Source organism: Nerophis lumbriciformis, linkage group LG06 (assembly GCF_033978685.3).
Source record: "Nerophis lumbriciformis linkage group LG06, RoL_Nlum_v2.1, whole genome shotgun sequence".
NCBI classification, from domain to species: Eukaryota; Metazoa; Chordata; class Actinopteri; order Syngnathiformes; family Syngnathidae; genus Nerophis; species Nerophis lumbriciformis.
The window spans coordinates 3108607-3131205 of NC_084553.2; the positions used below are offsets into that span (position 1 = coordinate 3108607).

Genomic DNA, 22599 nt, shown 5'->3' on the forward strand with positions numbered 1-22599 from the left:
TATATATCACCACCTGTCACATCACACCCTGACTTATTTTAATTTTTGTTGCTGTTTTCCTGTGTGTAGTGTTTTACTTCTTGTCTTGCGCTCCTATTTTGGTGGCCTTTCCTGTTTTGTTGGTATTTTCCTGTAGCAGTTTCATGTCTTCCTTTGAGCGATATTTCCCGCATCTACTTTGTTTTAGCAATCAAGAAAAATTTCAGTTTTTGTTATCCTTCTTTGTGGGGACATTGTTGATTGTCGTGTCATGTTCGGATGCACATTGCGGACGCCGTCTTTGCTCCACAGTAAGTCTTTGCGGTCGTCCAGCATTCTGTTTTTGTTGACTTTGCAGCCAGTTCAGTTTTAGTTTTGTTTTACATAGCCTTCCCCAAGCTTCAATGCCTTTTCTTAGGGTTACTCACCTTTTGTTTATCTCCTGATGATTGAGGGAACCCCTCATGAAACAGGCCTGTAGAGATGAAGTAGTCTTGTGATTTTTTCCCCACACATACATAAATATATATATATATATTTTTTTTTTTCCCGATTTGAACCAAAACCATTTTTGGAATGTAATATTAGATCAAGTTTAAAAAAATATGAAATTGCTTCTAGTGTGTCTGTCTTTTGTTCTGTCCAAATGCAAAGTCGAATATATTTAAACAGACCACCTTAAAATGACGTGGTGGGTCAGATCTGGCTCCCAGGCTCCCGTGGTCTCGAGCAGACTGTTGGAATAATTGTTTGTAAGTTATCACAAAAGAAACGTTGTATTATGAACGCTGTCTTTCGAGGCCTGACAAGAGGACGAAGGCTCGTGAAACGCCACTGTGATTTCAACACGGACAGATGGCAGGATCTGCTCAACTTCCAGAGGAACTCTCTTTGAAGTGTTAAACGAACTCTCTTTGAAATATTTCACAAACTCTCTTCCAACTATTTGGTGACCGAGGTCAACGCTATTTACGACCCGCTGCCCTCTAAAGTCCCTGTGGTCAGGAGACGGGAGGGGTTATCCATTGTCCTCCAACACCTGCCCCAGCTGGATCCAGGAAGAGCCCAAGCCCGAGAAATCCTCTTCTTGGACTTCAATGAGACCGAAAACGATGACTGTTTTACATACTTCCCATTCCTGCTGTGACATGTGTCGGTGCGTGAACATTGAACATCTGAATAAATGAGGAGACAAAAACCTTCTTCGTCAGAGCGTGGTGCAGGACTGTACAGAGAGTGCAGTGGCCATGTCTCTCCTCAATATTGAGTCCAAATTGAATTCTGTCTCTGTTTGATTCCTTGCCTTTTGTCTTGTTTAATAGATGTCCTCGGTGTTTGAACGTGACACAGACCCTTCCTCAGAACGCTGGCATGCGCTGGACATGGGGAGGGAGCTCCATCCGTCTCCAGACCGTGTGGTGGAAGGAGAGCAGATGATGGTGAGGAGCAGCCTTCATCAGCGGATGCAGGAATAGGGTCTCTGCATCACCAAGGATCCCCTCCTCTCAGGCTGGAGTCGGACGCGTGTTTCTTCAAGTGTTTACACAAACCGGAGCGGTAACAAAAAGTGGCGTCGCAGACGGAGCAGGAAAACGTCTTCTCCCCCGGCAGGTTTCTCTTCCGAGCGACAAAGTGTGAGTCCGGCGCGTGACGCCTCAGGTGTTTCGTCAAGGTGGACTTGGTCCTGAACGCTTTGCCGCACTCGCCGCACGGGTGTCTCTCGCCGTAGTGGACCTTCATGTGCTGGGACAGCGCCGAATGGAAGCCGAAGCGCGAGTTGCAGAGCGAACAGGAGAAGGGTCTCTCGCCGGTGTGTGTCCTCGTGTGGGCGATCAAGTGGTCCTTCCTGGAGAACCCTTGGCCGCACACTGAGCACACAAAGGGTTTTTCTCCGGTGTGTATCCTGGCGTGTCTTCTCAGAGTGCTGCCGTCATAAAAGGTTTTGTCACAGAAGGAACATTTAAAGCGAGTGTTGTCGGCGCGACGTGTCTGAGCGGCTTCATCATCATCATCATCATCATCATCATCAGTGTCAGCAGAGTGAGACGTCGTCTCGTCGCTCTCTGGTAGTGCAGCTAAGTCTGCTTGTGATCCTTCTCTTGTCATGTGTTGAGTCTCCTCACTTTCACCTTTCACCTCGTCTTCTTCACTCTTCACCGTGACGCCGGTCGCCGAGAACTCCAGCGATCTTTCAAGATGCTCCTCTTTAATGTGGGGGGGCTGTGTTTCCTCCTGATCCACCGTGAAGCCCCACACCTGCTGCTCAGGAGCCAGATGTTCTTCACGGACCCCTGCAGGACACAAGAAGACCACACGCATGCTTTGAAAAATGACATACCATTGTGGTTCCAAAATAGAAGCTGCAGCAGTAGGGTCTTTCTAGTAGTGATGGGTCCGGCAACACCGATGCATCGGCGCATGCGTCGAGCTCATAGAGCGAAACCCTGTGTCGGTGCGCGTACCGCTTTTAGAAAGTCACGTGACCCATCATGAGCTGTTTTGGTCACGTGACCGATACGCCAACTGTGTCGCCTCCTCTGTGCCCTGTGAGCGGCTCTTTTCTACAGCCGGAGAAATAATAACTAAGAGAAATCGTCTAAAATGTAATACGTCAGAAAAACTTTTTTTTTTTTTAATAAAAATGTGTAAAAAAAATTCCCAGTCCACAATCATCCACAACACGTTCTCTTAGATTTCCATGTTATGATACATGTTCACATTATTTATTGACTGTATCTAAAAAAGATACAAATATATTTTTATTTAAATGAAGATATGAAATAATCCTAAATGAAATATTTATATTATTGTATATACTAGGGCAGGGGTCACCAACGCGGTGCCCGCGGTCACCAGGTAGCCCGTAAGGACCAGATCAGTCGCCCGCTGGCCTGTTCTAAAAATAGCTCAAAGAGCAGCACTTACCAGTGAGCTGCCTCTATTTTTTTAAATTGTATTTATTTACTATCAAGCTGGTCTCGCTTTGCTCGACATTTTTAATTCTAAAAAGAGACAAAACTCAAATAGAATTTGAAAATCCAAGAAAATATTTGAAAGACTTGGTCTTCACTTGGAATAAGCGGTAGAAAATGGATGGATGGATGGGTCTTCACTTGTTTAAATAAATTCATTTATTTTTTTTACTTTGCTTCTTATTACTTTTAGAAATACAATTTTAGAGAAAAAATACAACCTTAAAAATGATTTTAGGATTTTTAAACAAATACACCTTTTTACCTTTTAAATTTCTTCCTCTTCTTTCCTGACAATTTAAATCAATGTTCAAGTAAATTTTTTATTTTTTTTTATTGTAAAGAATAATAAATATTTTAGCTTCTGGTTTTTCGACGAAGAATAGTTGTGAAATATTTCTTCAAACTTACTATGATTAAAATTCAAAAAAATTATTCTGGAAAATCTAGAAAATCTGTAGAATCAAATTTAAATCTTATTTCAAAGTATTTTGAATTTCTTTTAAAATTTTTGGTCTGGAAAATCTAGAAGAAATACTGATTTGTCTTTGCTAGAAATATAGCTTTGTCCAATTTGTTAAATATTCTAACAAAGTGCAGATTGGATTTTAACCAATTTAAAACATGTCATCAAAATTCTAAAATGTATCTTAATCATATGTATATATATATATATATATATATATATATATATATATATATATATATATATATATATATATATATATAGCACTAGACTTCGCCTCAGACTACGACTCAATCACAGGCAACGAAAGAAACATCATCATCCACGCAAAAAACTCCATTCTCATCCACAACAGTACACCATGGCAAAAAAAGAACAATGCAACATTTGACGTCACTATGGGAAGTTTTGACGGAGCAGAAACGTGTGAACTCGTTGGGAGTTTCCTCCTCTCCCAGCTCGCTAGCCTCAACCTGAACCTTGGTATTTACCGTGATGACGGACTGGCAGTGTGTCCCGCCTCGCCAAGGAGCAGCGAGAATACCAAGAAGCGCATATGCCAAATTTTCAAAGAGAACGGCCTACGGATCACGATTGAAGCCAACAAGCAAACCGTCAACTTCCTCGACGTCACTTTCAACCTGAGAAATAACAGCTACCAACCATTCACGAAACCCAACACAACACTCCAATACGTGCACCATGACAGCAACCACCCACCCACCACCACGAAAAGAATACCTACCGGAATCAATAAAAGGCTATCGATGCTGTCATCTAGCAAAGCTGAATTTGACCAAGCAACCCCCCCGTACCAAAAAGCCGTTGATGAAAGCGGATACAATTTCACCCTCACCTATGAACCCACGCCAGGAAACCAGCCAAAAAAGAACAGAAAACGAAACGACATCATCTGGTACAACCCCCCATACAGCAAAAACGTCTCAACGAACATTGGACACAAATTCCTCAATCTGATTGACAAACACTTTCCCAAAGACAACACCCTAAGAAAAGTATTCAACAAGAACAACATTAAATTGAGCTACAGCTGCATGAACAATATACGACAAATCATCTCAAACCACAACAAAACAATTGCAAATGAGCCGTCGGCCCCCAGACAGAGCGACTCCAAAACCAACAAAGGATGTAACTGTCGAAAGAAACCTGATTGCCCTCTCAACGAGGGGTGCTTACAAACATCAGTTGTCTACCAATCTAAGGTAATACGCAAGGACATTAACACATCCGACACATATGTAGGATTAACCGAGGGAGAATTCAAAACCAGATGGAACAATCACAAGGCTTCTTTCAGGAACAAAAACCTGCGAAATACCACAGAACTCAGCAAACACATTTGGGACCTCAAAGACAATAATGTTGAATATTCAATAACATGGCAAATTCTTGCATCCAGCACACCTTACAATAGTGGTAATAAAAGATGCAACCTATGCTTGAAAGAGAAACTGTTTATTATTTACCGTCCAGACCTGTCATCCCTCAACAAGCGCAGCGAAATTCTAACAGCATGCCGCCACAGACGGAAACACCTCCTAGGTAACACATGAGCCAATCACCACGCCCCTAGGCCAGCCTGTACCCACCCACTCTGTGCCCTATATAAACCATGGTATGCGAATGCTCCCATTAAAATCTCCTGATGATTGAGGGTACCCCCCCTCATGAAACAGGCCTGTAGCGTTGAAATAGTCTTGTGATTTTTTTCCCACACATACATATATATATATATATATATATATATATATATATATATATATATATATATATATATATATATATACAGCGCGGCCCCCAGCCAAATTGTTTTAGCCCAATGCGGCCCCGGAGTCCAAAAGTTTGGGGACCCCTGATTTAAAGCAACAAGACACACATAATAAAAGTGGAGAAATATCAAATAAATAATATATTACAATAAAATAATAAGAGTTACAGTGTAGTGAAAGGGGGGAGAAAATAAAGGAAATATAAAATAGCAAGCAAATTAAAAATACAACTGTCAAACAATTGCTAAGAATGAGAAAAGCACAAAGTCAACATCGTGTAGGTCACGGTTTGTGGTGATCCCAACATGCAGACGACAGCATGCAGGTAAAAAGGTATCTAATGCTTAAACCAAAAATAAACAAAAGGTGAGTGCCCCTAAGAAAAGGCATTGAAGCTTGGGGAAGGCTATGTAAAACAAAACTAAAACTGAACTGGCTGCAAAGTAAACAAAAACAGAATGCTGGACGACAGCAAAGACTTACTGTGGAGCAAAGACGCCGTCCACAATGTGCATGCGTACATGACATGACAATCAACAATGTCCTCACAAAGAAAGATAACAAAAACTGAAATATTCTTGATTGCTAAAACAAAGTAGATGCGGGGAATATCGCTCAGAGGAAGACATGAAACTTCTACAGGAAAATACCAACAAAAGAGAAAAAAAACACCAAAATAGGAGCGCAAGACAAGAAGTAAAACACTACACACAGGAAAACAGCAAAAAAATGTAAATAAGTCAGGGTGTGATGTGACAGGTGGTGACAGTACACCTACTTTGAGACAAGAGCTATAGTGATGCATGCTTGGTTATGCTTTAAAGTCATATCCAACAATTGTGACTTTTTACTGTCAATATCGGCTGCTGAGTTTCATATTTTAATGTTTTCTGCTGGTGGTGTGCCTTCGGGTTTATTTATGAAAAAAGGTTGAAAAACGCTGGTGTAAATCAAATGTAAGAGCAGTAGAATAATAAGAGCTGGTAGATATTTATTATAGGACCTATAATATATACAGTAGGACCTATAATAAATTACTAATATAGAATAATAATTTATTATAGGTCCTATAATAAATTATCAATATAGAATAATAATTTATTATACGACCTATAATAAATTATTATTATACATTAATAATTTATTATAGGACCTACTGTGTATATTATAGGACCTATAATAAATTATTAATATAGAATAATAATTTATTATAGGTCCTAAAATAAATTATTAATACAGAATAATTTATTATAGGTCCTATAATAAATTATCAATATAGAATGATAATTTATTATACGACCTATAATAAATTATTATTCTATATTAATAATTTATTATAGGACCTACTGTATATATTATAGGACCTATAATAAATTACTAATATAGAATAATAATTTATTATAGGTCCTATAATAAATTATCAATATAGAATGATAATTTATTATACGACCTATGATAAATTATTATTCTATATTAATAATTTATTATAGGACCTACTGTATATATTATAGGACCTTTAATAAACTATTAATATAGAATAATAATTTATTATAGGACCTATAATAAATTATCAATATAGAATAATAATTTATTATAGGACCTATAATAAATTATTAGTCTACATTAATAATTTATTATAGGACCTACTGTATATATTATAGGACCTATAATAAATTATTAATATATAATAATAATTTATTATAGGTCCTAAAATAAATTATTAATACAGAATAATAATTTATTATAGGACCTACAATAAATTATTAATATAGAATAATAATTTATTATAGGTCCTATAGTGAATAATCAATATAGAATAATAATTTATTATAGGACCTATAATATATAGGTCCTATAATAAATTATTAATAGAGAATAATAATTTATTATAGGTCCCATAAAAAATTATCAATGTAGAATAATAATTTATTATAGGTCCTATAGTAAATTATTATTCTATATTAATAATTTATTATAGGATCCACTGTATATATTATAGGACCTTTAATAAACTATTAATATAGAATAATAATTTATTATAGGACCTATAATAAATTATCAATATAGAATAATAATTTATAATAGGACCTATAATAAATTATTATTCTACATTAATAATTTATTATAGGACCTATTGTGTATATTATAGGACCTATAATAAATTATTAATATAGAATAATAATTATTATAGGTCCTAAAATAAATTAATACAGAATAATAATTTATTATAGGTCCTATAATAAATTATCAATATAGAATGATAATTTATTATACGACCTATAATAAATTATTATTCTATATTAATAATTTATTATAGGACCTACTGTATATATTATAGGACCTATAATAAATTACTAATATGGAATAATAATTTATTATAGGTCCTATAATAAATTATCAATATAGAATAATTTATTATACGACCTATAATAAATTATTATTCTATATTAATAATTTATTATAGGATCCACTGTATATATTATAGGACCTTTAATAAACTATTAATATAGAATAATAATTTATTATAGGACCTATAATAAATTATCAATATAGAATAATAATTTATTATAGGACCTATAATAAATTATTAGTCTACATTAATAATTTATTATAGGACCTACTGTATATATTATAGGACCTATAATAAATTATTAATATAGAATAATAATTTATTATAGGTCCTATAATAAATTACCAATATAGAATAATAATTTATTATAGGACCTATAATAAATTATTATTCTATATTAACAATTTATTATAGGACCTACTGTATATATTATAGGACCTACAATAAATTATTAATATAGAATAATAATTTATTATAGGACCTATAATAAATTATCAATATAGAATAATAATTTATAATAGGACCTATAATAAAATATTATTCTACATTAATAATTTATTATAGGACCTACTGTATATATTATAGGACCTATAATAAATTATTAATATAGAATAATTTATTATAGGTCCTAAAAAAAATTATTAATACAGAATAATTTATTATAGGACCTATAATACATAGGTCCTATAATAAAATATTAACAGAGAATAATAATGTATTATAGGTCCCATAATAAATTATCAATGTAGAATAATAATTCATTGTAGGTCCTATAATAAATTATTATTCTATATTAATAATGTATTATAGGACCTACTGTATATATTATAGGTCTTATAATAAATTATTAATACAGAAAAATAATTTATTATAGGTCCTACTGTATATATTATAGGTCTTATAATAAATTATTAATACAGAAAAATAATTTATTATAGGTCCTAAAATAAAATATTAATACAGAATAATAATTTATTATAGGACCTATAATACATAGGTCCTATAATAAATTATTAATATAGAATAATAATTTATTATAGGACCTATAATTAATTATTAATATAGAATAATAATTTATTATAGGTCCTATAATGAATTATCAATATAAAATAATAATTTATTATAGGACCTATAATAAATTATTAATATAGAATAATAATTTATTATAGGTCCTATAATGAATTATCAATATAGAATAATAATTTATTATAGGACATATAATATATAGGTACTATAATAAATTATTAATAGAGAATAATAATTTATTATAGGACCTATAATAAATTATTAATATAGAATAATAATTTATTATAGGACCTATAATAAATTATTATTCTCTATTAATAATTTATTATAGGACCTACTGTATATATTATAGGTCTTATAATAAATTATTAATACAGAAAAATAATTTATTATAGGTCCTACTGTATATATTATAGGTCTTATAATAAATTATTAATACAGAAAAATAATTTATTATAGGTCCTAAAATAAAATATTAAAACAGAATAATAATTTATTATAGGACCTATAATGAATTATCAATATAAAATAATAATTTATTATAGGACCTATAATAAATTATTAATATAGAATAATAATTTATTATAGGTCCTATAATGAATTATCAATATAGAATAATAATTTATTATAGGACATATAATATATAGGTCCTATAATAAATTATTAATAGAGAATAATAATTTATTATAGGTCCTATAATAAATGATCAATATAGAATAATAATTCATTATAGGTCCTATAATAAATGATTATTCTCTATTAATAATGTATTATAGGACGTACGCTGCAGTAAACAAAAGTGTTTTAGCCCTGATTTGAAGGAGTTGACAGTTTGAGCAGACTTGAGTGATGTTGACGCCAACATAAAATGCTGAAAAGAAGTAAACAAACCTGTTTGTTGATGTTTGTTGAAAAGAGCGTCCAGTAGTTGACGTTGTCGCTCGTTCTCCTCTTTTGTTCTAGAAAGTTCCTCCTCGTATTCTGCTATCGTTCTTTCTAACACTACAAATATTTCTTCCACAGCAGCAGTTAGTCGCTGCTTCACCAACACTCTCAGCATTTCTACTTTGCACATTTTCACACAATCACAACACTTTACACGCACACTTAGCGACGCGTCGATCACTTCCGCTTTGTCTCTTTCTTAGCAGCTAGCTACGCTTCTAAACGACGCGGATTAGACATTTCCCTCACACAAAAATGTAAAGAATAATTTGTTTCTGTGCGAAATGTGTCGTTGAACGACGTCGCGCACTAAAAACGCATTTGTAACCACCGCAGTGACCTCTTCTGTTTACTTCCGGCACACAAGACACACGCAGCGTTACTGCCCTCTCAGGCGAGGAGGTGTCATTACACTCTTCATCTTCAAGTCCAGTCATGAAATAGAATAAAATAGAAAGTACTTTAACGATCCCTGCGGGAAATTCAGCACCGCAGTTCGCTCACAATAGACAATAAACACTTAGGTATTTTTACATGTGATTAATATACATGCAGTTTATTATACAGCATTATTCACATGTGAATAACATAAATACAGACTATTATACAGCATTATTCACATGTGAATAACATAAATACAGACTATTATACAGCATTATTCACATATGAATAATATAAATACAGTCTATTATACAGCATTATTCACATGTGAATAACATAAATACAGTCTATTATACAGCATTATTCACATGTGAATAATATAAATACAGTCTATTATACAGCATTATTCACATGTGAATAAAATAAATACAGTCTATTATACGGCATTATTCACATGTGAATAATATAAATACAGTCTATTATACGGCATTATTCACATGTGAATAACATAAATGCAGTCTATTATACGGCATTATTCACATGCGGATAACATAAATACAGTCTATTATACAGCATTATTCACATGTGAATAATATAAATACAGTCTATTATACGGCATTATTCATATGTGAATAACATAAATGCAGTCAATTATACAGCATTATTCACATGTTGAATAATATAAATACAGTCTATTATCCGGCATTATTCACATGCGAATAACATAAACACAGTCTATTATACAGCATTATTCACATGTGAATAAAATAAATACAGTCTATTATACAGCATTATTCACATGCGAATAACATAAATACAGTCTATTATATAGCATTATTCATATGTGAATAACATAAATACAGTCTATTATACGGCATTATTCACATGTGAATAACATACAGTCAGTCTATTAAACGGCATTATTCACATGTGAATAACATAAATACAGTCTACTATACGACATTATTCACATGCAAATAACATAAACACAGTCTATTATACGGCATTATTCACATGTGAATAACAGAAATGTAGTCATTATACAGCATTATTCACATGTGAATAACATAAATACAGTCTATTATACAGCATTATTCACATGTGAATAATATAAATACAGTCTATTATACAGCATTATTCACATGTGAATAACATAAATACAGTTTATTATATGGAATTATTCACATGTGAATAACATAAATACAGTATATTATATGGCATTATTCACATGTGAATAACATAAATACAGTCTATTATACAGCATTATTCACATGTGAATAATATGAATACAGTCTATTATACAGCATTATTCACATGTGAATAATATGAATACAGTCTATTATACAGCATTATTCACATGTGAATAACATAAATACAGTCTATTATACAGCATTATTCACATGTGAATAAAATAAATACAGTCTATTATACAGCATTATTCACATGTGAATAATATAAATACAGTCTATTATACAGTATTATTCACATGCGGATAACATAAAAACAGTCTATTATACGACATTATTCACATGCGAATAACATAAACACAGTCTATTATACGGCATTATTCACATGTGAATAACAGAAATGTAGTCATTATACAGCATTATTCACATGTGAATAACATAAATACAGTTTATTATACAGCATTATTCACATGTGAATAACATAAATACAGTTTATTATACAGCATTATTCACATGTGAATAATATAAATACAGTCTATTATACAGCATTATTTACATGTGAATAATATAAATACAGTTTATTATACAGCATTATTCACATGTGAATAATATAAATACAGTCTATTATACAGCATTATTCACATGTGAATAACTAAAATACAGTCTATTATACGGAATTATTCACATGTGAACAACAAATACAGTATATTATATGGCATTATTCACATGTGAATAATATAAATACAGTCTATTATACAGCATTATTCACATGCGAATAACATAAATACTGTCTATTATACAGCATTTTTCACATGTGAATAACATAAATACAGTCTACTATACAGCATTATTCACACGTGAATAACATAAATGCAATCTATTATACAGCATTATTCACATGTGAATAAGATAAATACAGTCTATTATACAGCATTATTCACATGCGGATAACATAAATACAGTCTATCATACGGCATTATTCACATGCGAATAAAAAACACAGTCTATTATACGGCATTATTCACAAGTGAATAACATAAATATAGTCTATTATACAGCATTATTCACATGTGAATAACATAAATACAGTTTATTATACAGCATTATTCACATGTGAATAATATAAATACAGTCTATTATGCAGCATTATTCACATGTAAATAACATAAATACAGTCTATTATACGGCATTATTCACATGTGAATAACATAAATGCAGTCTATTATACGGCATTATTCACATGCGGATAACATAAAAACAGTCTATTATACGACATTATTCACATGCAAATAACATAAACACAGTCTATTATACGGCATTATTCACATGTGAATAACAGAAATGTAGTCATTACACAGCATTATTCACATGTGAATAACATAAATACAGTCTATTATACAGCATTATTCACATGTGAATAATATAAATACAGTCTATTATACAGCATTATTCACATGTGAATAACATAAATACAGTCTATTATACAGCATTATTCACATGTGAATAACATAAATACAGTCTATTATACAGCATTATTCACATGTGAATAATATAAATACAGTCTATTATACAGCATTATTCACATGCGAATAACATAAATACAGTCTATTATACAGCATTATTCACATGCGAATAACATAAACACAGTCTATTATACGGCATTATTCACATGTGAATAACATAAATATAGTCTATTATACAGCATTATTCACATGTGAATAACAAATACAGTTTATTATACAGCATTATTCACATGTGAATAATATAAATACAGTCTATTATACAGCATTATTCACATGTGAATAACATAAATACATTATACATTTACAGTACATGTACAGTCAAAAGGAACATATGCATTACAGTCTGATGGCTGTCGGCATGAAGGACTTCCTGTGTCGTTCCGCGTTGCATTTTGGGAGGATGTTCGGGAGAAATGTAGGATGTTCTGGACTCATTCGGTTTTTTGACCCAAAAACATTGCAGTTGTTTGGACATTTAGCAATGTAAATGATGAATAAGACGACTAAAATATGTTCGGAGTACGTTAAACTCCAGTTTTATTATCTGTTTTGAATACAATCTGGAGAAACATATATTGCAAACATTCACTTTTTTTTTTTTTTTTATCCATTTCAGTTCTTATTTCAGATCCAGAATTTATTATTTTTCCATTTTAACGACTCGTGTTTTTTTTCTCGTTACATAATAAAACAAAATACAAAAAGACACACTCATGCAAATCCTGGAAATTGAACTGAAGTCTACTTTGACACAACGATCAAAAAACAATCAAGTTACGAGGTTAGTCCATTAAATAATAAATGGTACCGTATTTTCCGCACCATAAGCCGCCCTGGGTTAAAAGTTAAAAAGTTAAAGTACCAATGATTGTCACACACACACACTAGGTGTGGCGAGATTCTTCTCTGCATTTGACCCATCACCCTTGATCACCCCCTGGGAGGTGAGGGGAGCAGTGGGCAGCAGCGGTGGCCGCGCCCGGGAATCATTTTTGGTGATTTAACCCCCAATTCCAACCCTTGATGCTGAGTGCCAAGCAGGGAGGTAATGGGTCCCATTTTTATAGTCTTTGGTATGACTCGGCCGGGATTTGAACTCACAACCTACCGATCTCAGGGCGGACACTCTAACCACTAGGCCACTGAGTGCCTTCAATGAACGGCATATTTCAAAACTTTGTCCACCTATAAGCCGCCCCGTGTTATAAGCCGCATCTAACTGCGCTAAAGGAATGTCAAAAAAACAGTCAGATAGGTCAGTCAAACTTTAATAATATATTAAAACCAGCGTGATGTGGGCGCGCATGGAGTCGTATATCAACATGGACGGAGCTGCGTGAAAAAAGCCACCCGGCCTCTTCGCGTAAACTTCCCTTAACCACTCGCTCATCTTTTCTTCATCCATCCATCCCTTCGAGTTAGCTTTTATGATGACGCCGGCTGGAAAGGTCTCTTTTGGCAAGGTCTTCCTTTTGAATATCACCATGGGTGGAAGTTTCTGGCCATTAGCATGGCAAGCTAGAACCACAGTGAAGGATGACTTCTCATTCCCTGTGGTGCGAATATTCACCGTACGTGCTCCCGTTGTATCCACAGTGCGGTTCACAGGAATATCAAAAGTCAGTGGAACCTCGTCCATGTTGATAATGTTCTCTGGCCGGATCTTTTTTTCAGCTATCTTGTTTTTACAATATGCACGGAAAGTAGCCAGCTTTTCTTGAAAGTCTTTAGGCAGTTGCTGTGAAATAGTAGTCCGTGTGCGGATGGAGAGATTGCGTCTTTTCATGAACCGGAAACCTGTCGCTTAGTAGGAGCCATTTTGTGGTCTTTACAGATGTAAACACACAAAGGAAATGAAACGTAATATCCGCGCGCTTCTTCTTCTTCTACGGGGGCGGGTGGTTGCTTACAGTAGAAGAAGAAGCGCTTCCTCTTCTATGGGGGCGGGTGCTTACCTTGGCGGTTGCTTGCGTAGAAGAAGAAGCGCTTCCTGTTCTACCGGGAAAAAAGATGGCAGCTGTTTACCGTAGTTGCGAGACCTAAACTTTATGAAAATGAATCTTAATATTAATCCATATATAAAGCGCACCGGGTTATAAGCCGCACTGTCAGCTTTTGAGTAAATTTGTGGTTTTTAGGTGCGGCTAATAGTGCGGAAAATACGGTAAATGGTTATACTTGTATAGCGCTTTTCTACCTTTTTAAGGAACTCAAAGCGCTTTGACACTATTTCCACATTCACACACACATTCACACACTGATGGCGGGAGCTGCCATGCAAGGCGCTAACCAGGACCCATCAGGAGCAAGGGTGAAGTGTCTTGCTCAAGGACACAACGGACGTGACTAGGATGGTGAAAGGTGGGGATTGAACCAGTAACCCTCAGATTGCTGGCACGGCCACTCTCCCAACTTCGCGACGCCGTCCCAGTATAAATATACATTTATACTATCATGTATAATCAGCTTTGACTGTAAAATAATCAGACATGATAGAGCAAACAATAAAAGATCTTCAGTCTCGCACAGGAGCTAAACCGTTTTACTGGTGTGTTTCTTCATGTGTTTACTCAAACCCGACTGGTAGCAGAAGCTGGTGTTGCAGATTGAACACGCAAACGTTTTCTCCCCGATGTGCGTTCTGATGTGTCTGATCAAGCTTCTTTTCAGAGCGAAGCCTTCGCCGCAGAACGAACAGACGCAAGGTTTCTCCTCCGTGTGCCGCCTCATGTGCCTTATCAGGTTTCTCTTGTTGCCAAAGCGTTTGTGGCATTGCGGGCACTGCGGCTTCTCCCCAAAGTGGGTCTCCATGTGTTGAAACAAGGCCGAGTTGAAGCTGAAACTGCTGTTGCAGACCGTACAGGTGAAGGGTTTCTCGCCGGTGTGTTTCCTGGTGTGTATGGTCAGGTAGTCCTTGCGGGAGAATCTTTTGCCGCAAACCGAGCACATGAAGGGTTTTTCTCCCGTGTGGCATCTCATGTGTCGCTTCAGATTTCGCTTGTTGCCGAACATTTTCTCGCACTGGAGACATTTGTGTTTTTCTTCCACGGGACACGTCGCGGCTTTGGAGTCGTCGCCGTCGTCGTCGCTGTCAGGAGACGTGGCGTCGTCGCTGTCCGACAGCGGCGCCAAGAGGCTGCCTGCTTGTGATCCTCCGCAGCCGCCGCCGCCGTCCAGCCGGGACCTCGGGTCTTTTTCTTCCTCATCTTCACTCTTTACGATGACGCGGATCACCGGGAAGTCCTGCGGCTCTTCCAGCGTCTCCCCCGCGTCTTCCTCTTTAATGTGGGGGGGCTGTGGCTCCTCCTGCTCCACCCCGGAGTTCCACTCCTGCTGCTCAGAGGCAAGATGTTCTTCTACACACACAAACAAACAAAAACAATGTGTAAATGACATCATCTGGGTTTCAAATATGAATATTATCTTGCACACATAAGCAGTTTCAGCATTAGCCATCCATCTATTTTTATACCGCTTGTCCTCTCAGGGTGGCTGGAGCCTATTTCCGTTGCATTCGGGCAGACGGTTGGGTACACCCTGGACAAGTTGTAGCACTAAACACAATTAATTGCTTATAAAAGCATACCTGCCAACTTTTGAAATCAGAAAAACCTAGTAGCCAGGGTCCAGGACAAAGTCCTGGTGGGGGGTTCAGGCTTCGCCCCCCCCCCGACGCAAAATGATTACCGTATTTTCCGCACTATTAGCCGCACCTAAAAACCACAAATTTACTCAAAAGCTGACAGTGCGGCTTTTAACCCGGTGCGCTTTATATATGGATTAATATTAAGATTCATTTTCATAAAGTTTCGGTCTCGCAACTACGGTAAACAGCCGCCATCTTTTTTCCCCGTAGAAGAGGAAGCGCTTCTTCTTCTACGCAAGCAACCGCCAAGGTAAGCACCCGCCCCCATAGAACAGGAAGCGCTTCTTCTTCTACTGTAAGCAACCACCCGCCCGCGTAGAAGAAGAAAAAGCGCGCGGATATTACCGTACGTTTCATTTCCTTTGTGTGTTTACATCTGTAAAGACCACAAAATGGCTCCTACTAAGCGACAGGGATCCGGTTCATGAAAAGACGCAATCTCTCCATCCGCACACGGATTACTATTTCACAGCAACTGCCTAAAGACTTTCAAGAAAAGCTGGCTACTTTCCGTGCATATTGTAAAAACAAGATAGCTGAAAAAAAGATCCGGCCAGAGAACATTATCAACATGGACGAGGTTCCACTGACTTTTGATATTCCTGTGAACCGCACTGTGGATACAACGGGAGCACGTACGGTGAATATTCGCACCACAGGGAATGAGAAGTCATCCTTCACTGTGGTTCTAGCTTGCCATGCTAATGGCCAGAAACTTCCACCCATGGTGATATTCAAAAGGAAGACCTTGCCAAAAGAGACCTTTCCAGCCGGCGTCATCATAAAAGCTAACTCGAAGGGATGGATGAAGAAAAGATGAGCGAGTGGTTAAGGTAAGTTTAAGTTTACGCGAAGAGGCCGGGTTGGTTTTTTTACGCAGCTCCGTCCATGTTGATATACGATTCCATGCGCGCCCACATCACGCTGGTTTTAATATATTATTAAAGTTTGACTGACCTATTTGACTGTTTTTTTGACATTCCTTTAGCGCAGTTAGATGCGGCTTATAACCCAGGGCGCCTTATGGTGCGGAAAATACGGTATTAGCATTCAGACGGGTTAAAATGTTGCTAAAAGCATCACTTTTCTATCAGTCACAGTGACTTTTCAAAACAAAAATATTACAGCAAAAATCATATGGGTTGATTGACATGTTTATTCTGTAAGCTAACTTCAATAGTTTGAAATTTTTTGACAGTTAATGTCAGTTATCCTGTCAACCTTTCACAAGACTTCCATTTGTTCATTGAAAGTATAAACACTTTTTACAGTAAACAAATGGTAAAACAGTACTAAACAATTCCATTAAAAAAAAAAATTGGTGTCATTATTAACTTTCTGTCCAAGCTTGTATAATCTACTGCCTTGTTCAATTGTAAAAAATATTCTGTGCCTAAAATTCACATTTCTATCACAATTATCATACTGTAAACATGGTAAGCTAACTTCATTAAAATTAATAGTCCTGTCAATAGCATGGAATTACAATTCAAATGTAGTTTTTTTGTAAGCCTTTCAAAAGAATTCAAAATATGAAAAATGAATGAAAATTAATTGAAGCCATCAGACACTTGAAAAGTGGCACATCACATCTCTAATGTAATCATTTGAACTTTTCAACAGAAATAGCACTGCAAAAATATTAAGGACATACTTCTGTATTTTGGTAGTTATGCTGTCAACATTTAACAAGATTTCTTCAACTTGGACTTGAAAGCATAAATAGTATAAACACTTTTAACAGTATAACAGTACTAAACAATTCCAATAGATAACATTGGTGTCATTACCTTTTTGAGGCTAAAATCCAAATTTTTACTTTTACATCGCTAATTCCTCCGTGTCCGATCGAAAAATCTTGTCTGCACAAGGTGCAATTCGCGTAGTTTTCACCCTTTTTGGAACGGATAATTATTCCCGGATAGGCTTTTGAATATTCTTCACGGAATGACTGCAGTTTTCTTTTCGGTTTAAGACTCTTTTGTCATTTTTCTCCGGCTGATTCCATGATCGTTCTCTCGTTTGGAAACAATGGCAACTGGTGCCTCGTGCTTGGCAGCGGTGCTATAAATAGCCTCGCGCATGGCATTCGGAATGGCTCGATAGGAAGTCACGGGAAGCAGTGTCGATTGTCATTGTTGTTACGCGATTTCGTGAATAAAACTTTAAAAAAAAAATTTTTTTTAATTAATGAAAAACCGTATTTTTTATCACTGCAACCGTAACCCGGAATAGGTTGATGAAAACCGTACTAATTACGGGAAAACCGGAGTAGTTGGCAGGTATGCCTTAGCCTTGAATGAACACTTGATGCATAAAATCACAGCACTATGATGATTGTATGTGTCTACATTAAACATTCTTCTTCATACTGCATTAATATATGCTACTTTTATTAGAAAATATCAATACAAAGTGTCAAGACAGAATAAACTCTCTGCTGCTGCAGCAACAGAGATACAGTCTATAAGATATATAGATATCTAATGTATTCATACATTGTTTATGTAGCATGTATATATAACCTCATCATATTGTTTCTTCAATTTAAAAAATAGCTGACCCTTTTTTCCCTCCTTCTCTGGGATTATATTCCCAGTTTTGATCTGGTCACTTCTAGCCAGAGGTGGGTAGAGTAGCCAGAATTTGTACTCAAGTAAGAGTACTGTTACTTTAGAGATTTAATACTCAAGTAAAAGTAAGGAGTAGTCACCCAAATATTTACTTGAGTAAAAGTAAAAAGTATGTTGTGAAAAAACTACTCAAGTACTGAGTAACTAATGAGTAACATACACACACATATATATATATATATATATATATATATACATACATTGATATATACAGTATATAATTTATATTTATTTATTTTGCCGTTTTTGTTTACATGTTAAAGGTGTTTTAATGAATATACATGCATGTTTAACACATATAGATTCCTTTCTTTCATGAAGACAAGAATATAAGTTGGTGTATTACCTGATTCTGATGACTTGCTTTGATTGGAATCAGACAATAACGTCCACATTTTCGAATGGAAGAGAAAAAAAGTCTTCCTTTCTGTCCAATACCACATGAAAGTGGTTGGTTTTTGGCATCTTATTTGTCCAGCTTCCATATTCATTTTTTATACACTTTACAAGAAATACATTGGCGGCAAACTCCGTAGCTTGCTAGCTTGTTTGCGCTGGCTTTCGGAGACTCTTGTTTTGAAAGCGCAGGCGCGATGGAGCGGCACTTTTATTGTGAAGACAGGAACTGTGCAGTCAGTCTTTAGGCTTTTGACGGGATGTACGGTTGAAATAAAAAAAGGGTCTTTTTTCCTTCACATTTTTGATTGATTGATTGGAACTTTTATTAGTAGATTGCACAGTACAGTACATATTCCGTACAATTGACCACTAAATGGTAAGACCCCAATAAGTTTTTCAACTTGTTTAAGTCAGGTCATGTGACCGCCTGGCTCTGTTTGATTGGTCCAACGTCACCAGTGACTGCATCTGATTGGTGGAACGGAGTGAACGTCACCAGTGACTGTATTTGTTGAAACGCAGGCACTATGAAGGTCTGTCTGACAGACCAAAACAAACAAAGCGTGCATTAACAGATGGATCAAAATTAGTAGCGAGTAGCGAGCTGAATGTAGATAAAAGTAGCGGAGTAAAAGTAGCGGAGTAAAAGTAGCGTTTCTTCTCTATAAATATACTCAAGTAAAAGTAAAAGTATGTTGCATTAAAACTCTTAGAAGTACAATTTATCCCAAAAGTTACTCAAGTAGATGTAACGGAGTAAATGTAGCGCGTTACTACCCACCTCTGCTTCTAGCATATAAAAATATTCTATTACTGTTAAGCAAACTATGAATAATAAAACATGTGTCCTTTATCATAGCTACACGTATGACAAAAAAGGGGGTGAAAATCAGTGGTATTCAGTGAGGTAAGATTAATTAAATTGCGCTGACAGTTCATTGCTCCTGACAAATGAATTGCACTGAGTGGAGCGGATCACCACTCCAAGATGGCGGCACCGCGTCTCGTCAGCGCCAGTAGGGCAGGGCCGACATCCGGGCAACTGAGCTACATACGGGTTCTTCGAGCCATAGCAACCTGACTGGCGTTGAAAACAAACCGTCGCCATTACTCTTTAACCTGTCGACCTGCGCTGATTAAACCCGTCGTTCTGCCTCCAAAATGCCAAAAAACGGTGTTGTTTTTGGTTGTGCAAACCACAACTGGAAACAGGGAAAACAAAGGTCGTATTTTGTTCTGCCAAAGCGTGCTAAAAGCCCACAGAGACGAGACAAATGGCTCGCAGCTTTACACCGGGAAAACGAGGACGGTTCTCACTGGAGTCCCCCAAAATCCCGGGTCGTGTGTTCGGATCACTTTGTTTCTGGTAAATATAAGGAACAAAAATCCACCTTCTTAACCACAACTTGGCTATACCGTCCATGCTAATGTTGAACCCGTTGAATTTTTACTGAATAACGTTCGACAGCTGAAGTTGTCGTTGTTGCACAACAATAACATACGGTATAAAGGCTATTTCCAGTAATTCTGCAAATAATAAATCATAATACTGAACTGAATTTGAATGAGCTCTCTACAGATATAATAAATATACAGATACTGGTAGCCACCGTGTCATCCTTATTATCATTTATCAACATACCTTGGGTGATTTAACCATTTTTATGTGATTTATTCGTTATATAACAACCGACCTGGTGCACTTGTGAGGTAGACATAAAGATTTCCAAATTCCATGTCCGGCCATTGTGTAGGGTTATCAGTCCACGCATCTGCTGGAAGGCGGTAAGGGCAGTCGTTTAATCCAACTACAGAACATTTTAACTCGTATCTTAACCTAGCCTCACTGGAAAGACTATTTACATAATCATACGCCATTTAGAACAGTTTAAAATGCCGTGAAACCTCGTTAAATGCCTTTTCTGTCAATGCTGTGTTCGCTGTGAGCTGGTTTGTTTTCAACAAATTCAATATGGCGACCGGTTGCTAGGGGATTGGCAGGCGGAAGTGACGTAGGTCCTCCCTCGCCTATAGGAATATTCTATTACTGTTAAGCAAACTAAGAATAACAAAACATGTGTCCTTTATCATAGCTACACGTATGACAAAAAAGCGTGTGAAAATCAGTGGTATTCAGTGAGGTAAGATGAATTAAATGCGCTGACAGTTCATTGCTCCTGCCAAATGATTTGCACTGAGTGGAGCGGATCACCACTCCAAGATGGCGGCCCCGCGTCTCGTCAGCGCCAGTAGGCAGTAGCGCTCCATGCTGCGTACCCTTAGAACATGTCTATGTTTGTATGTATTCCATCCATCCATTTTCTACCGCTTATTCCCTTTGGGGTCACGGGGGCGCTGGAGTATGTATTGTTCAATTAAAAAACAAAGACAAATCGGAAATGTGTCCGGTCTAAAAAAAACCTCCGACCGGAACTCAAGAAAAAAAACTAAAGTTCCATGGGGGAATTATGTAAACCCACGACTGTATTAATAACGTCAACCGTGTTAAAAAATGGGTAGTTATAATAATAACAAGATATAGAGTTAAGAGACGTAAACAAACCTGCTCTGTGTGTCCCAACGTGATGTTTGTTGAAAACAGCCTCCAGCAGTCGCTCGTTCTCCTTTTTGCTGCGACAAAGTTCCTCCTCGTATTCTGCTATCGTTCTTTCTAACACTACAAATATTTCTTCCACAGCAGCAGTTAGTCGCTGCTTCACCAACACTCTCAGCATTTCTACTTTGCACATTTTCTCACTGTTTGATCACTTCCGCGTCTCTTTGTAAGCGGCTAATATGCTAAGCTAACTAGCAAGCTAAGCTAGCCCAAGAAGCTTTTAAGTGACGCTGAGACGAGTTTATCCCGACACAAATAATTATTAACGTTTCATATTCCTTAATAGTAAAACATATGACATGATATGCGCAGAATTAGAAACAAACGCAGAACTGGGTGGAGTAGCGTTGATGTAGCGAAGTCTTGCTAACCTTTTTTTTTTTTTTCACTTCCGGTAGACAAGACAGAGTTGCTACATTTTAGCTTTATTGCCGCCTTCAGGTGAGGAGGTGTCATTACATGCTTTTTTTGGTCAGTTTGCTGCCACCAATGTAACCGAGGGTTTATACAGGTAAAAGCCAGTAAATTAGAATATTTTGAAAAACTTGATTTATTTCAGTAATTGCATTCAAAAGGTGTAACTTGTACATTATATTTATTCATTGCACACAGACTGATGCATTCAAATGTTTATTTCATTTAATTTTGATGATTTGAAGTGGCAACAAATGAAAATCCAAAA

The 22599-nt window shown here is 35.9% G+C and overlaps 2 protein-coding genes across 2 annotated transcripts; both read right to left on the reverse strand.

The window, feature by feature from the left end:
- Window positions 1-550: 550 nt before the first annotated feature.
- On the reverse strand, window positions 551-9830 carry LOC133608245 (uncharacterized). Its single transcript, XM_061963450.1, has 2 exons — window positions 9478-9830; window positions 551-2270 (listed from the first exon to the last, which is right to left on the reverse strand). Exons 1-2 carry the CDS (start codon window positions 9659-9661, stop codon window positions 1465-1467), a joined length of 990 nt encoding a protein of 329 aa, XP_061819434.1. The 5' UTR covers window positions 9662-9830; the 3' UTR covers window positions 551-1464.
- Window positions 9831-14514: 4684 nt separating this feature from the next.
- Window positions 14515-22296, reverse strand: LOC133608424 (uncharacterized). The gene is made up of 2 exons (XM_061963644.2): window positions 21864-22296; window positions 14515-15978 (listed from the first exon to the last, which is right to left on the reverse strand). Exons 1-2 carry the CDS (start codon window positions 22048-22050, stop codon window positions 15155-15157), a joined length of 1011 nt encoding a protein of 336 aa, XP_061819628.1. The 5' UTR covers window positions 22051-22296; the 3' UTR covers window positions 14515-15154.
- Window positions 22297-22599: the final 303 nt, after the last annotated feature.

What these genes read in the sequence shown, in the direction of transcription:
- LOC133608245 (XM_061963450.1), bottom strand. Translation starts at nt 9,661, where the DNA reads ATGTGCAAAGTAGAAATGCTGAGAGTGTTGGTGAAGCAGCGACTAACT. An exon ending in CAACAAACATCAACAAACAG is followed by an intron (nt 2,271 to 9,477) that starts GTTTGTTTACTT and finishes TGTGTCCTGCAG; the next exon opens with GGGTCCGTGAAGAACATCTG.
- LOC133608424 (XM_061963644.2), bottom strand. Translation starts at nt 22,050, where the DNA reads ATGTGCAAAGTAGAAATGCTGAGAGTGTTGGTGAAGCAGCGACTAACT. An exon ending in CGTTGGGACACACAGAGCAG is followed by an intron (nt 15,979 to 21,863) that starts GTTTGTTTACGT and finishes TTGTGTGTGTAG; the next exon opens with AAGAACATCTTGCCTCTGAG.